Source organism: Osmerus eperlanus, chromosome 27, assembly GCF_963692335.1.
Source record: "Osmerus eperlanus chromosome 27, fOsmEpe2.1, whole genome shotgun sequence".
Classification (NCBI taxonomy): domain Eukaryota; kingdom Metazoa; phylum Chordata; class Actinopteri; order Osmeriformes; family Osmeridae; genus Osmerus; species Osmerus eperlanus.
Window position 1 is genome coordinate 5,913,969 of NC_085044.1, and position 17,222 is coordinate 5,931,190.

At 45.1% G+C, this 17,222-nt stretch overlaps 1 protein-coding gene across 3 annotated transcripts in view; it reads right to left on the reverse strand.

The window, feature by feature from the left end:
* Positions 1 to 11,954: 11,954 nt before the first annotated feature.
* LOC134013974 (trichohyalin-like) overlaps positions 11,955 to 17,222 on the reverse strand; it is a 56,576-nt gene continuing 51,308 nt past the window's right edge. Inside the window, exons 1-6 of one of the 3 annotated variants that reach the window (XM_062453771.1) lie at positions 15,034 to 15,295; positions 14,394 to 14,756; positions 14,210 to 14,278; positions 14,049 to 14,123; positions 13,753 to 13,857; positions 11,966 to 13,404 (exon numbers count right to left, since the gene is read on the reverse strand). In XM_062453771.1, coding sequence (XP_062309755.1) covers positions 12,044 to 13,404; positions 13,753 to 13,857; positions 14,049 to 14,123; positions 14,210 to 14,278; positions 14,394 to 14,756; positions 15,034 to 15,163 — 2,103 coding nt within the window. In that variant the 5' untranslated portion in view covers positions 15,164 to 15,295 and the 3' untranslated portion in view covers positions 11,966 to 12,043. Of the gene's footprint in view, positions 13,405 to 13,752; positions 13,858 to 14,048; positions 14,124 to 14,209; positions 14,279 to 14,393; positions 14,757 to 15,033; positions 15,296 to 17,222 lie in introns of those variants that run through there. The other 2 variants (XM_062453770.1, XM_062453769.1) reach the window with 2 other exon arrangements.

Here is a 17,222-nt window from a genome sequence, read left to right on the forward strand (position 1 = left end):
ATTATGGGATACATCTGAATAAGACTGTGAGTGTATCTCTGCATGAAGGGAGGGTTTTCAGATATTTAAATAATGGCACCATGAAATTTAAAAGAAAACAATAGCAGTGTTATCTTCAAAGTCTATAATATATTGGTTCATTCTTAACCCATGACGTTGTATGTCATGAAACATATATAGGAAATGACTCACCTAATGCTGAAGTTGTGAATAGGGATATAAAATAGAAAGTTAAAACATTATTACAACAGAACACGTCAGCATACTGTGTGAGTTCATCTTAAACATTGATGATGAATAACATGGTCGTGTCAGCAACCAGAGTTTTTGAAAGCAAGGATGCTCTATGAGATGCAGCTGCTGTATGTTAATGGTCCTACATCAACATACATCCGTGTAATCTTTGACGCTATGAATTAGAGTTGCATGTTTATTCAACATGTTCTTCACTATGCACCACTGCTAAGTGATGTGAGTCTGTCTTATGTGTACTGTAGATATATTCAAGCTCAGAGTATGGAGTGGTTAGAATGGGCAGCATAACCAGCTAACCACCTCTAATGCTACAACTTCTTCTTACATTTGAAAGTATAATTGTATTTGAGCTCTCCAGCTCCAGGGTGACCAGACTCACTCTGCCCTCATAGCCCCTTCCCTCTATCACCTGGCCATTCTGGTTAACTTCTACCTGAACTCAGTACAGGTGTCTGCCTGTCCTCCCTCCATCACATTCTCTCTGCCATCTCCAGACCAGACTACCTCTGTCCATATCAGGGCCTCAGCCTCTGCCTTACTGATAGACACCATCACCTCACCCCCCTCCTCCCTGAGGGCCTGCTTAGCCAGACTGTCTGCACTCTGGAACCCACATCAGTTTTACCCACACCCCCATCCTCCTCACACCATTGTGACCTCGGAGCACCTCATACAGCAGGTCCTGTCTACTGTGGGATGCAAGACTGTACACTCATCAGAACTGCACTAGAGTCTGAGCATATAACCACTCCAACCTCCTCCATCCACTGTAAGGCCTGTCAAATTACCAACAGCTCCACTATAAATACAGCCAGGTGGTCTTAGAAGCACTTTCAGACCATGACCTCTCTATCAGGTACAACAAACGCTGCCCTGTTCAACCAGACTGTGGATCCTTTGACCCAGCTGTGAATATTTGTAGCCATCCATTGTACACAGAAAGCACCCGACTACAGAACATCTCAGCCAAGTCGGCTCCCACCCTGTCCTCATACTGCCCCACTGCACAATGTTAGGACCTGGGCTTGCACTGTGTCTAGCTTGGTCAGAGCAGAGCTGCTGCAACATAGCTGCTGCACCCATAAAATATTACTGCTGTAACCAGAAACACATACATCTTCATGGAGGCCCTTGTGGCTTCATGTTGTGGACATTTCTGAGAGAATCAATCGGGTCATCAACCCCAATCAGCCTGTGAACATTTGCCTCGCTTTCTCACAGACAATTGTGAAGGAAAAAAATATTTGTACCACTGATAGGTGCATATTAATCTTGTATTACAATATCTTGAATGTATGCGTAAAAATAATTCTGACAGTTGTCTCTCAATTGCTAGTTCAATGGTTGCTTAGAAACAAAGTAAACCAACTTGACCCAGAATGCCTTTAGTTACCCTAACATTGTATTTAAACAATTGAATAACATAATTTATTTAACAAATTGATTAGATTTTTTGTAGTGCTGTCAGTTTAACGCGTTATTAACGGCGTTAACGCAAACCCATTTTAACGGCGTCAATTTTTTATCGAGCGATTAACGTTCTTTTTGGCCAAGCAAACTTTGTAGTTTTTTTCACATGCTGTTGCAGCAACTACTGATGTTAGAAAGACTACAACACCACACTGGATCTAGCTAGACCGGATACAAAACAACAGGCACGCCGCACAGACTTGTTTGGGCTTGCGAGCTGGCTAAGAGTAGTAGGCTAACGTTACGTTTCGAGTGGATGGCGAAATGGGTGCCAATACGATTCTGAATGGAAAATGTACTTTAAAAAAGTTGCCAAATGGTTACATTGACAAGACCAAAGTGATCTGTGTGTTTTGTCGTTGTGAACTGAGCTATCATCGCAGCACGTCCAGTCTGAAAGACCACTTGATGGCCAAGCACACAGCTGATGAGAATTCTCCGCCCCCTCGTCAAAGCCAGGCGATTGCAATGTTGTTTTCAATTAAAAAAAAACATTTGCACTAAGCAATACAATCCACTTTTCCATGTTGATAAAAGCATTCAAATGAAAAAAAAATTATGGGACAAAACAAATCAATGGACATTTAAAATAGATAAAAGTGTGCGATTAATTGCAATTAATCGCGAGTTAACTATGACATTAATGCGATTAATCGCGATTAAATATTTTAATCGTTTGACAGCACTAATTTCTTGTATTAAAACAAACTTTAATATCATACTTATGGAAACAACAAAATGTTGTCGGTGAAATCATCAGTGGGATCATTTTCTATAAACACTACTATGAATTGAGATGGTTTTGCTGCTAAGTCATCTTATTTGATCTGAGATGTGAGTGACCCATGCTAACACTCAGCATCTCCGCTGAGCGGTAAAGCAATGTAACTTCAAGAGGGGCCAGAGCTTTGCATTTTCAGGCCCGTCATTGGGCCCATGTACGTCGCGGGCCCTGGTTTGACCGCACCAACTGCACCGCCTATAGCTACGCCCCTGCTTCTGTGTCCATTGAAAGAGATGATCTGAGACCAACAGTTGGAGGTCAGGGTTTGAATAATACAGCTGAGTCAAGGGCTATAAGAGCTGACAGATGGACAGAGACTGTTTAAGCAGTTGTTTATGAAACAGCTGGCAGACCGAGTAAAGTACGTTCTGGATGAAATAGTAAGGGACTTGTAAGGCTTCATGGGTTAATAATGGGATTTTTGCTGCTAAGCGGCAATTTTGTGATTTTTGAGGAACAATGGAGACTGCTTAGTTTTAGAAACCATAAGGGTGACCTTTATCCTGTAAGTTAGGATAGAGCCAAACTATTGATCATAGTAAGGACTTTGTGACAGACATGCATATGGACCAATAACTTTTGAGAACTGTGTAATATAAAATGATGTGTTGAAGGATGTTCTGGGCCATCAGCTGAATACTGCTGGTGTCTACTGGATTCTCCGGTTCCACTCTAGAATGCTAGATGGAGCTGTATGGAGATCAGAACTTGTGAGTGTTACGGCCTTGGCCTGGTCCCTGTCCCTTTTACACCCCCTGTTGGTTCTCCTGTATCATCCTGCCTAGACCCTACACACCTGCCACCCTGCACCTCATCATCCTGCAATACTTCAACCCGGCTTTCCAACCACTCCTCGTCAGATCGTTGTCACAGCTACTGTGGTAGTATGCGCTTTTGACCCTCAAGGATTGCTTGATTTACTTGCTTTCTATAAAACCTGTTTTCTTTGTGCCCGGGATCGTCATTCGTGTACCCAGTACCTGTCTGCCTGCCGACCCGCTGGTTCACAACGCAAGACCACAACTCAAGACTACATCCCAATAAATCACCTCAGTGTATCTGTGCTGCGTTTGGGTACACTCTGTACTACACCGTATCAGTGAGACGCTGTTTGGGTGTGTGTTACTTCTGATCCCATATGTTTTTTTAGTCAGGAGCTTTTGTGTTATTGTCTGATGTTTGTGTGTTGAAGATGGTCATGTTGGTGTGATGATCATGATCATGCTGTTCAATAAATATGACTTTGAATTCATTCAATTCAGTTCAACAGTTAATTGTCCTCAACATTTGCAACACAAAATTCAATATATTCTAATCCAACATTAAAATGCAACTAGCAGTAGTACAAACAGTTTTTTCCCCTTCACACTCCCCAGTCCACACCTTCCAGGAAACACACATCATTGATCACTTTCTTGCACGTGACAACAACCTTTTAATATGGCCAGCCCAGGTCAACCTTTCATCAAAATAGACCCCAGAAACCTGAATGTCTGCTCATTTTCCAAACCATTCCCATACAACATCATGCAGACCTCCTCCACTACCTTTGTCCTTATGAAGAACACAGTCTTTACCTTTTCAAGGTCAGCTTAAATTGCATTCTTTCTTTGCCAAAATATCTTACATTTGAGAGTTTATAACACATTTTATTCATCCTCTCCTTATTAGAGTTCTTCTCTGTGTGGTGTTGTACCAGGGAGCAGGTTCAAGTGCAGCCTAGGAGCAAAGCTTATTATGGGATACATCTGAATAATACTGTGAGTGTATCTCTGCTCACAGGTTTGACCATGAAGGGAGGGTTTCAGATATTTAATTAATGGCACCATGAAATTTAAAAGAAAACAATAGCAGTGTTATCTTCAAAGTCTGAAATATATTGGTATATTCTTAACCCATGATGTTGTATGTCTTGAAACAGAAATTACTCACCTATTTCTGAAGTTGTGTAGAAGGATATAAAATATAAAGTTTAAACATCATTAAAACAGAACACATCCGTAAACTGAGTGAGTTAATCTTAAAAATTGATAATGAATAACATGAGCTCAGAGTATGGAGTGGTTACAATGGGCAGCATAACCAGCTAACCACCTCCAATGCTCCAACTCCTACTTACATTTGAAAGTATAATTGTATCTGTACAGACAGGGAGACTGTGTTGTCATAGTTCATGTAGAGATGTTCATATTCATGTTCTGTAGCTGTAGAACACTTACTTCTCCTGGTCCATACAGCCACAGTATCCTCCTCCTTCTGTCCTCCATAGGTGACCTGACAGATGTACACTCCTTTATCTGACCTCCTGTAGCCTCTCAGCCTCAGAGACACGTTGCCTCTCTTCAGCTCCTGGGTGACCAGACTCACTCTGCCCTCATAGCCCCTCCCCTCTGTCACCTGGCCATTCTTATACAGGTAAATACACTCTGTCTCCTGAAACCACCTGATTGTCATGGCAACAGTGCTGGTCTCAGGAGAGAGGTGACATGAGAAGGTAACATCCTCTCCCTCATTACCCACCACAACCCTCTTTGGTACTTTGAGTTTAAACTCATCTGTTGGGGAGAAGAGAAACAGTACTGACATCTCTGCAGCTCTATACACTTTCAACTTAGATTGACATGTACTAAGAATCTAAACTCACACCACTAGCAAACATGAAGGACAGCATGGATGATAATGTAACCAGTATGGAGAGGTTATAATTTTTGTATACTGCATATGTTCATTAATTATTGAATTTGTTCATTTAATTACTAGAGGGATGTCAGATTGTGAACATATTTGTACATGTTTGTACATTTATACTTAATGTTTCAATTCAAACAATGACTACTTGTGTCCACTTACTGTGTTGTCCGGCCTCTGCCATGTGTCCTTCCTGTATAGAGACAGTTACAACACTTGATCATGCTAAAACATTACAAAACATGACAGTTTAATTATTGTTCGATTTGACATGGCAAACCACAAGGACTTTATTCTTCTGACCTTTGAGTCACACAGAAACATGTTTTTGCTGCTGTTTCCTCAATACGGACATGAACACATCAAGATCTTTTCTTACCTTTTCTGAACTTGAATTCCAAAACTTTATCAGACAGATGTTTATTATAAATCTCTAGCTACCTGTAATTCATACGTTTCCATGGTTGTACATATGATCTAAACGTATTTTCTTAATTCGTCTGCTGTACTGTAGAAACACTTGTACTTTAACCTGGGTGGGGAACAGGTGTGTATAACCCCTCCTCCATCCCTAGAGGTCAGATGAGGAACTGCAGATGAAACACCAAAGTTACTCTTCACACATTTCTCTTCTTCAGAGGCTGGCTGGAGACAGCCGTCAGAAAGTCAACCCCTGCAGGAGAGGTTGAGGCCAGCAGAGAGCAGCACAGTTCTACTGAGGAAGTTCTAGAAGGAGCAGAAGTTGTCATGAGACCAGTGACTCTGGGAGGCAAACTCAGGAGGAACAGTCACTGCTGTCAGTTACCTTATCATATTATCAAGATCAGAGATGTTGGTCAATCAAAGTGCATTCTCGTCCGCTATCCCTCCATTCCTCTATCACCTCTCCTTTCTACCCTATCCCTCCATTTCTCTCAAACCTCCTCACCTCGACCCCCAACGGTGGTTTGTCCCGTGCACTCAGAGAAAACATCAATAGCACTGCGTGCTGTCCCAGGACGTAAACAGGTCCACCTCTGCCCTGCCGCATCGACCAGAGAGGAAAAATGTTGCCTGTATTGGTTATCAAACATATATAAAATGTAAAAAAACATATTCATAAATAACCACCGTGCTAACAGCAATGGACCACTCAACGCACCAATAAGATGTTTGCTTGGATGTTGGTGTAGTCAAGGTTTGGGCATCCGATGACTCTAAGTTGATGTGGGTATATGTGTGTATAAGCGTATATGTTTGCGTGGTTGAAAAACTGTATGCTAGCAGCTCCCTTCAGAACTCGTACAAATTGAGCTGTCTAAAACAAATCACTAGCTCACCTATGAGCACTCTTCCGCTGGGCGGGGCTACAGTTATCGATCAAAGCCAAGCCAAATAAGGTATTATTTTCCATGGTCTGGGGTCAGCACCAAAAAGCTAAACCTCTTCACCTCTATATTTTCAAATGAAAACAGATACAACACAAACCCAACCCAGTGGACCCAGTAGAGTAACGTACAATATGGCTTCAACACCTTCCCTCGTCCTCTTATGGGCTGCCTCATGACATCAGGTCCGCTCTGTTGTTGAGCAGGGCTGGAATATGAAGGGCTCTCAGGGAGCGCAGGTGCATGAAGGCCCCAGTCCAAATCTCTGTCACTAAGCGGTGGAGGCTGATATGACACGTCTCTGATGGGTCCCACTCTCCTCCTATTGGACCCTCTTGGCATTCTCCTCCCCACCTGCTCTGGGACGCATCCGGGAAAACTGGGTATTGGGACCCCACTCTGCCCATGTCGACTCCGCACCCGATGCTCAAACTTCCCTCCAACGGGTGGGTCAGATCACACACTGCGGTATCGCCAGCGATTGCGACGGTGCCGTACAGGGTCTAGTCCCAGCCAGGCAAACCACCTCTGCAGCAAGCGCATGTGTGTAAAAGGCCTAGGGGCACTGCTTCATGGGCTGCAGCCATCATCCCCAGCAAGGACATCACTGAAGAGCGGTGACTGTGTGAGACTCTGAAAGCACAGAGAGCCGAGGCTGGTGCCTCTCTCCGTGGTGCTGAAACACTGCTCCCATCTCTACACTGTTCACTCGTTTGCCTCGGTAGGCAAACTGCAGAGACGACCAGGGTGAGCTCTGTTTCCATTTCACAGCAAATCTCAACCCATTGAGATTGTGTTCTGGATAGCCCTGTCTGGAGCCTGGACTAGAACCAGCAGGTTGTTGAGGTTCACCAAGACCTGTATCCCCCTCTGTCGCATTCGTTCTAGAGCCGCTTCTACGTCACGTAGGTTCGAGGATCCGGTGCGTAACCCAACGTTTGGCATGTCTCACGTTTACTTTCGCACAAGGAAGTTTGGGAAATACAGCCCCATGTGCTGCTGTACCTCTGAAACAGGGACCACGGCACTGTAGCGGGGTGTGCTCGTTTAAGATTAGCAATACTTAATTTATAATAAAGTATGTAGTTCTTGGGGGCACCACCTCTTATTGTTAAAGGGATAGAGGAAACCTTATTGAATAATATTTAAATAATAGCCTTCGTAATAATCAGTCTAATCTTAAGGAATGAATTCGTTCTAAGAGTAGAGCCAATCGTAACATCAGTGAACACGCACGTCAAAATATCTTTACAATGAATTTATTCAAGTAAGGTAAACAGATCTTATGAAAAGTTGGATTATGGGTTTGATATGAGAGATTGGTTTCAATGAACAGAATGAAATGGTCTAACTTAAAGAAAGGCAGAAATTGTACAGTCAGTGATTACATCCTTACAAATCATAAACAGAGCAAACGCCAATGCCATGTCGAGGAGGAAAGAGCGTTAGCCATAGTTACGTTTGATCAGGGGTTGATCAATGATGTTGAGGGCGGTTTGCGCCAAAGGTCCATTTGAAGAATCTGAAGTCACAGCGCGGCTGCGCTGGGTCATGTGACTGAGTCTGCGGGATCTCAGTGAAGTCGCATTTGGAATTGCGTTTTTGGTCCTTCTGTTGAAACGTCCCGATAGTGGCGCGTTCACTATGAAGTTGAATCTCAGGAGAAGCTTGGCGACGTCCTTTGGAACGCCAATCCTGATGGCGTTCATGCCATGGTCGGTTTCGCTGGAGTCCGAGATTGATGGTCATCTTAGGGCTTTATACAGTTCGAGGGAGGACCCGTCTGGGGTCAGATGTGGATTGGGGGAAGCTGGGTTCTCAACTCCCCCCTTCTTCCTTCACACCTACCAAAGGTGTGATCTGATCTTTGGCTGGTTCATTCGATGGTTCAAATATTGTTCTGGACATCTTGGTACAGTTACAAAATATAGTTGAATGATTGTTTTATTATGATAGCTTCGTGTAGATACCAAGAATGACGTGGTTATCTTTCAGGAAGAAGGAGTTGTTACTAGAATCAAGATTTCAGTGAACACAACATTAAAACAAAGTAACAAACATAACACAAATATCCCTCTCATAATTCTCCACCTTGTACTCTTGTGGTAAAGGTGAAGTCTCAAGACTTTCCTCAAAAGTTCTGATCAAGGTATGTTCTTTGTTCAAATCGCCGCCGAAACGGATAGCAAATGGTCGCTGGAGACGTGTTGTCTAAATCAGGCCCTTTGAAGCTTGCAAGCTAGCAGGAGGGCTGATTAGGTAGATTGGGGAGCCCCCCCCCCCCCATTCTATGGTTCCTTTGCATCGGCGTTTGGTGGGTAATCAGCATACTGAGGGTGTCACAAGGGCTGATTCTGATGTGATTGAATCACTCTTCAGGTGTGGCAAGATGTTGGCTCCGTGTGGTCTTGTGGACCTCACTACAGCACCCTGATCCACCAGGCTGGATATTTCCTGTCAGAGAGCGCACGCCTTTATGGGACAAGACAGTCCAATCCCCCCCCCCCCACACACACACAAAGGGAGGAGGAGCTCGTACGAACTGTAAAGCGAGCCCTTCCCGCCGCACATGACTACATCATCAAGGGGCTCTTCCTCTTGGAAAAACGACACCAGTGTTCACCTCTCCTAGACAGAGAGGAGAGGCGCATATTCCTGAGGGCACCTAGCCGTCCTTGGCATGTGAGGAGACGAGGCACATGAACCATAGGCCGTTGAGGCCACGGCCCCCACAACAAGGGTAGTTGGACTGGGTCTGGTGGAGGTGTGGGACAGGATACTGCCAACTCTGGTTGGTCTTGGTGAGGCTGGACGGAAGCCAATCCAGTATTACAACCATAGCAGGGCTTAAGACGGTTAAAATGTACAACATTCTCCCCATTACACCCCTTCAATTTATAAAAGACATCAGATATTCTTTCAATAATTACAAATGGGCCTATCGTCTTCTTAGCTTAGAGCACTGGCCTCTTCTTCTCCTCTTGTCATTTAGTCATTTAGCAGACACTCTTATCCAGAGCGACTTACAGTAAGTACAGGGACATTCCCCCCGAGGCAAGTAGGGTGAAGTGCCTTGCCCAAGGCCACACCATCATTTGGCACGGCCGGGGAATCGAACCAGCAACCTTCTGATTACTAGCCCGATTCCCTAACCCCAAACCCTTTCCCCTGGTCCGTAATACTGATGAGACACCTTAGAGTCATTAAAAGCTTCCCACAAGAATGCCACATCAAAGGACAAAGGGCTCAAAAGTAAGTTTGTCGTTAGACTATTAATCTGCAAATCTATAGTGGAGCGTAGAAAAACGTTATTGCAAGCCTGGGATCAGGTGATCGGGGGAGGGTATGTCCGGGGTCCGCCCCCGCCGGACCCCGGACATACCGAGAGTAAGCTACACGAGCTACACAGGTGCGGCTCATGAGTGGGATGGAGGATGGCCCCACCATAAAAGGCGGGCCACCCCTGCCGCAAAGGGGGATGGCTAGAATGAGGAGTGAAGGGTCCAGACAGCCCAGCCAGACCAGTCCCGGCTGGTCCCTCAAACCATTCAGGGCTCTTATTGGGAGGGGGCCACCCAGCACTTCCTGATGTTATGGTTGAGGTGATGTCATGGATAACATCCCTGGTTGAACCAAGTGGTGGGGTTTTCTTTTGTATTGATTGATTTTTGTTGGGCTGTGTGAGGTGTTGTAGATCGGGGTGGGAGGACTGTTAACCTTTTGTCAGATGGTCAAACTGCCCTAGATGGGGGTAAGCAGTACTGGGGCAGGTGTAAGCAGTACTGGGGCAGGTGTTAGCAGTACTGAGGCAGGTGTTAGTAGTACTGGGCCAGGTGTTATCAGTACTGAGGCAGGTGTTAGTAGTACTGGGGCAGGTGTTATCAGTACTGGGGCAGGTTTTAGTAGTACTGGGGCAGGTGTTAGTAGTACTGGGGCAGGTGTTATCAGTACTGAGGCAGGTGTTAGTAGTACTGGGGCAGGTGTTATCAGTACTGGGGCAGGTTTTAGTAGTACTGGGGCAGGTGATAGTAGTACTGGGGCAGGTGTTAGTAGTACTGGGGCAGGTGTTATCAGTATTGGGGCAGGTGATAGCAGTACTGGGGCAGGTGTTAGCAGCACTGGGGCAGGTGTTAGCAGTACTGGAGCAGGTGATAGCAGTACTGGAGCTGGTGATAGCAGTACTGGGGCAGGTGTTAGCAGTACTGGGGCAGGTGTTAGCAGTACTGGGGCAGGTGTTAGAAGGTCTGGGGCAGGTGTTAGCAGTACTGGAGCAGGTGTTAGCAGTACTGGGGCAGGTGATAGCAGTACTGAGGCAGGTGTTAGCAGTACTGGGGCAGGTGTTAGCAGTACTGGGGCAGGTGTTAGCAGTACTGGGGCAGGTGTTAGCAGCACTGGGGCAGGTGTTAGCAGTACTGGGGCAGGTGTTAGCAGTACTGGGGCAGGTGTTAGCAGCACTGGGGCAGGTGTTAGCAGTACTGGGGCAGGTGTTAGCAGTACTGGGGCAGGTGTTAGCAGTACTGGAGCAGGTGTTAGCAGTACTGGGGCAGGTGTTAGCAGTACTGGGGCAGGTGTTAGCAGTACTGGGGCAGGTGTTAGCAGTACTGGGGCAGGTGTTAGCAGCACTGGGGCAGGTGTTAGCAGTACTGGGGCAGGTGTTAGCAGTACTGGGGCAGGTGTTAGCAGCACTGGGGCAGGTGTTAGCAGTACTGGGGCAGGTGTTAGCAGCACTGGGGCAGGTGTTAGCAGTACTGGGGCAGGTGTTAGCAGTACTGGGGCAGGTGTTAGCAGTACTGGGGCAGGTGTTAGCAGTACTGGGGCAGGTGTTAGCAGTACTGGAGCAGGTGTTAGCAGTACTGGGGCAGGTGTTAGCAGTACTGGGGCAGGTGTTAGCAGTACTGGGGCAGGTGTTAGCAGCAGTGTGAGGTTCAGGGTCCTTGGTGCTCCGTGGGGCCTGGTCTCCTGTCAGGTCAGAGACCCTGAAGCCCCCTGTACGTCTGTCTGCACAGAGCCAAGCTTCACTGTCACCACCCATCTACAGTGGAGGAATCATCTGTGTGTCTGGATCCTGTCTGACGTACTTCCTGTACGTCTCATTAAATAAGGGTTTAACACATGAATGTACATAATATGTTAACAATATAGACAACTCTTGTTTAATTATGCTCTAGTTCCCTCTAGTGTTCAGAAGAGGAAACTACAGGACTAATGCTCTTTATGACTTGTTCTCCCCCAGAACATTAACCACCTTATTCTCCTCTGAAAACACTGTTCAACAAAAAGCACAAGAAATATTCTGTCGATCTTTTGTATTATTTAATAGGTTAGTATAAAAAATGTATGCTTAAATCTTTTTTTTTAATGATTACAGAATTCCCGAATGACCATTTGTCCAGGATCTTAACACGTTTAACGGCAGATACACAGCGTAAAAGTATATGTACAGACATCGTCACAGTATGAAACAATCTCAGTTCTCTGGCTATGTCAGCTGCTCAGTCTCTCCTCTAAGGAGAGGAGTTGTTTCAGTAAGCCCTTCCTCCTCCTCCTCTTCCTCCACCCCCTCCTCCTCTGGTCCTAGGTGAGACTTGTTCCATGCACTGACTTCATGGACTTCATCTAAAAACTTAGTACTGAGATCTATTAATTTGTACTTAAGTCTCTCCATCTCTCTATCCTTCACCTCCATGTCTCTATTCTTCTCCTGCATTTGTCTGCTGAAGTCTCTCTGCATCTTAGTGTGTGAGATCATGATGCTCCTCTGTAGCTCAGGTAGGACCACCTTCATCAGGTTTCTCTCTGCTTCAACTCTGGCCTCTCCTTCATAGTTCTCCCTGAACTCCTCCATCTCCTGCCTGTGTCTCTCCTCCCTCTCCCTCCTCTCATTCTCTCTCTTCTCTCTAAATCTCTCCAGCTTTCTCTCCATCTCCTCTCTCCGGTCAGTCTCTCTCTTCAGCTCCCTCTCCAGCTCTCTCTTCTTCTCCTCATCCCTCTCTTCCTTCACCTGTCTCTCCAGTTCAGATGTTCGATGGCTGAGTGTTCTGATGTCTCCCTCGTGCTCCTGGATCACTCCCTCTATCTTCTTCAGAGAGTTCTGCAGCTCTGTCTCAAACTTCTCTTTCCTCTCTGTCTCCTCCCTCTGTATCTTCTCCTCTCTCTCCCTCTGAATCTTTCCCTCCATCTCTCTGACCTGGGCCTCTGCCTCCTGGTAGGTCTGACTGCTGTAGAAGCTCTCTCTGTTTCCTGCCACCATCTCCTCTACCTGGTGCAGCAGCTCTGGGACCTGAGTGCCATGGGCCCTGTCCTTAATGTTGAGGACGTGGTACCTGTTCCCACATTTCTCTACAAGCTGCTGGAGGTCCTGACTTCCTGTTTGGAGAAACTCCTCCATGCTCTGCTCTCTCAGACTGTCATCATGGGTGAACAGAATGACAGTGTGTCCCCAACAACCCTCTCCAAACATGTCCTCCATTCTCTCCATGGCTCCTCTCTCCTCCCCCTCAGAGGGCTCCACTGGTACGACCAGGAGGAAGGCGTGGGGTCCCGGGGCGGACAGACGGACACACAGCCCCACATCCTGTCTCATCTCCTCCAGAGAGAGTCCAGGGCAGAACCAGTCTGGAGTGTCCACCAGCACCAGCCGTCTCCCACACACGTCCCCCTCTCTCCTCCTGCTCCTCTGGGTGACTGCAGAGGGGCTGTCCTGGGCCCTAAACTCCTCTCTGCCCAGGATGGTGTTTCCTGCTGCCCTCCTCCCAGCCCCAGTCCTCCCCAGCAGCACCAGTCTCAGCTCAGACACACTGGGAGACACTGGAGGGTCTGGACTGCTGCTCTCTCCCCCCACTGCAACACAACACAGGGACATGGTCACACCACTGGCACATCTAGGCTGATATTAAATACTCAATTGGCTGTGTTTTAAAACTATGATTATTGTCTGAAAAATACAGACAACATAGAATAACATGAAATCAAAAATGTGTAATAGTGAACATCTCTATCAGAATAAATCATAATAAAAGTTCCTCACTGCAAAGCAGTATAGATAGCAGTAGCAGGACGTTTGAGATTATAAGACTAAACTCTAATATCACTATGAAACACAGAGTAGGATAGAAGATGTAAGGACAGTAGAGGATGGGTTAGATGTTCAGATGTTTGTAGGTGTCTGTAACAGAGTTAATGACTCACTGTGTGGAGGGTAATCCATGCTGCGTCTCCTCCTGACTACAGGGACCACAGTAGAACCTTCATCCTGTGGTAGTGGTGGGTCTGTATCTGGGGTCTCTCCTCCCACTGCAACACAACACAGGACACAGCTCAAACTACTGACGTGAGGGTCACCCTGGACATTCATACCAGATGTTCACCTCAACAGAATCATCTGACTATGATACCGAACACAGCGTTCCTGTAGGTGCATGACCAGTGTATAGAGAATGGACTGGGTCAGATATTCAGGTGTTTTAACAGAGTTGAGGACTCACTAGATGGAAGATGCTCCCTGCTGCGTCTCCTCCTGATTGGTAGTTTGGGTTCTGCTTCTGAGATCTCTCCTCTCTCTAACACACAAGATGAAACAACCATTCAGTGGGCATCATATTTAGAGTGAAATATTCAAACTAAAACTTCACATTATAACACTCACCAGTGGTTTTAACTGATAACTCATTTCTCTGTCTCTCTACCTCAGTGTTTAGGTCACATATCTGCTGTGCTGAAATAATTGAAAAAAAAAAAAAAAATCCATAAACATACCATTTCCAAATACAAAACACTTCAAATGTATCACAGAAATGATATGAAATACAAGTTACGCCATGAAATCTTACCAAGTTTAATGTTTTCATTTTTGACATCTTCCACCTGTCTGTCTCTCTCCTTCAGCAGTTCATCTCTCTCTCCTAGTTGTTTGTCGTTCTCTTCCAGTCTCTTCTCTCTCTCTTTACCTTCACTCTCTAGTCTCTCCAGTGTCCGATCTCTTTCTTTTAATTGTACTCTAGATGCTCGTAACTCTTCTTCAAGTTCATTCCTCTTTTTCTCTGTCTCCTTGTGTTTCTCTTCCTGCTCCCTCTTCCCTCTCTCCAGATGTTTCTCTAACTCCTTCCTTTGATTGGTCTCTCTCTCTAGTTCCTTTTGTTTGTCTTTTAGTAGTTGGTCTTTCTCGTCTACTAGTTTACTGTACATCTGATTCTCTAGAGGGGATGAGAAGACTTTAGTAGTAGAGCAGTAGATCTATACATCACTGACTTAGCAGGCTGATCATTTGTAGACATTCTAAATTCAGCAATACTGTAAGTCTGACTACCTGACACATTAAACACAGTTCACAAAATGCCTGTTTTGATCAAATTAAACTTTAAATGTAAATTAGTCTGTATTAAGAACATAAATATACTTGATAATGTATTTTCACTATAGAAATTGAAATCCTTTTTATACATTTTTCTATTATTGTAGTTTTATACTCACCAAGTAACCAAGCAGATTCCTCTCTACTCCTCTTGTCCTCTGGACTCTCACTTTGTAAATACTCTTTAGCTGAAACAATGATGGAGAACTGACAGCTTAGATCTGCATGTATTACACTACAGGTGCACATTCTACACTACATGGATGAAAGTATTGGGACACCTGACCGTCACACCTACAGTGGGTTCCAACATTACTGGCACCCCTTGGCAAAGATGAGTGAAAAGTGTTTTCACCTTTTTGTAATTCAACTTAATGTCACATTGGAAACAATTTGAACAATTCAACCTTCAATTGAAGTAAATTTATTTAGGTGCAAATACAGACGCAAATGGTTGACTGAACACAAAAACTTCTTCTGCCATAGTCATCTCAGTCCCCTGATCTGAACCTCCTTTAAAACCTGTGGGCTGAGCTGAAGAGAAGAGTGCACAAGGGAGGACCTCGGACCCTGGATGATCTGGAGAGATTCTGTAAAGAGGAATGTTCTCAGACTCCTAGCTGTGTATTCTCCAACCTTAATAGACGTTAAGTGCTGTTTTATTGACGAAGAGAGGTTGTACAAAGCATTAAATGTAGGGGTGCCAATAATTGTGTCACACATGGTTTCACCAAAAATAATTATTTCTTGATGTCAGATTTTCTTTCTCTCAAAATGAATCTACTTCAATAAAAGGTTGGATTGCTTGCATTTCCCAATGTGACATTAAGCTGTCACTTAAAAAAAAAAACACCTACTGTACTGAAGTGTGGTCCAGAGACAGACATCTAAATCCTCCCTATTGGTCTGGTTTCTCTTAGAAAAGGACCAGTGAAGATCTCTCTCTGCTTGTACAATCCCACAACAAGGCCTCCACCATCAGTCTTGTAATGCCCTGAGCCCTCAGACTCACCTTTAACCTCTCCCTTTCCCTCCGTCCATATCAGGGCCTCAGCCTCTGCCTTACTGATAGACACCATCACCTCACCCCCCTCCTCCCTGAGGTCCTGCTTAGCCAGACTGTCTGCACTCTGGAACCCACATCAGTTTTACCCACACCCCCATCCTCCTCACACCATTGTGACCTCGGAGCACCTCATACAGCAGGTCCTGTCTACTGTGGGATGTGAAGGACTGTACACTCATCAGAACTGCACTAGACTCTGAGCATATAACCACTCCAACCTCCTCCATCCACTGTAAGGCCAGTCAAATCATCAACATCTCCACTGTAAATACAGCCAGGTGATCTTAGAAGCACTTTCAGACCATGACCTCTCTATCAGGTACAACAAACGCTGCCCTGTTCAACCTGACTGTGGATCCTTAGACCCACCTGTGAATATTTGTAACCATCCATTGTACACAGAAAGCACCCGACTACAGAACATCTCAGCCAAGTCGGCTCCCACCCTGTCCTCATACTGCCCCACTGCACAGTGTTAGGACCTGGGCTTGCACTGTGTCTAGCTTGGTCAGAGCAGAGCTGCTGACCCATAGACAATACACCCATAATCTATAACTGCTCTAACCAGAACCACATACGTGTTCACATACACTTCTTGCACTTGGCAAACACTTTTTCAATATGATCAGCCCAGGTCAACCTCTCATCAAAATAGACCCCAGAAACCTGAGTACCTGCTCCCTCTCCAAATCATTCCCATACAACATCAGGCAGACCTCCTCCACTACCTTCCTCCTGGTGAAGAACACAGTCTTCTACTTCTTAACCGAGAAGTTTGACTAACATCAGACCTGGACCCAGGCTCACGTGGATCTCAGGAGCAAAGCTTATTATGGGATACATCTGAATAATACTGTGAGTGTATCTCTGCTCACAGGTTTGACCATGAAGGGAGGGTTTTCAGATATTGAAATAATGGCACCATGAAATTTAAAAGAAAACAATAGCAGTGTTATCTTCAAAGTCTGAAATATATTGGTACATTCTTAACACAAGATGTTGTATGTCATGAAACAGATATATGAAATTACTCACCGTGTGCTGAAGTTGTGTGGAAGGATATAAAATAGAAAGTTAAAACATCATTAAAACAGAACACATCAGTATACTGTGCGAGTTCATCTTAAACATTGATGATGAATAACATGGTAGTGTCAGTAACCACATTTTTGGAAAACAAGGATGCTCTATGAGATGCAGCTGCTGTATGTTAATGGTCCTACATCAACATACATCCGTGTA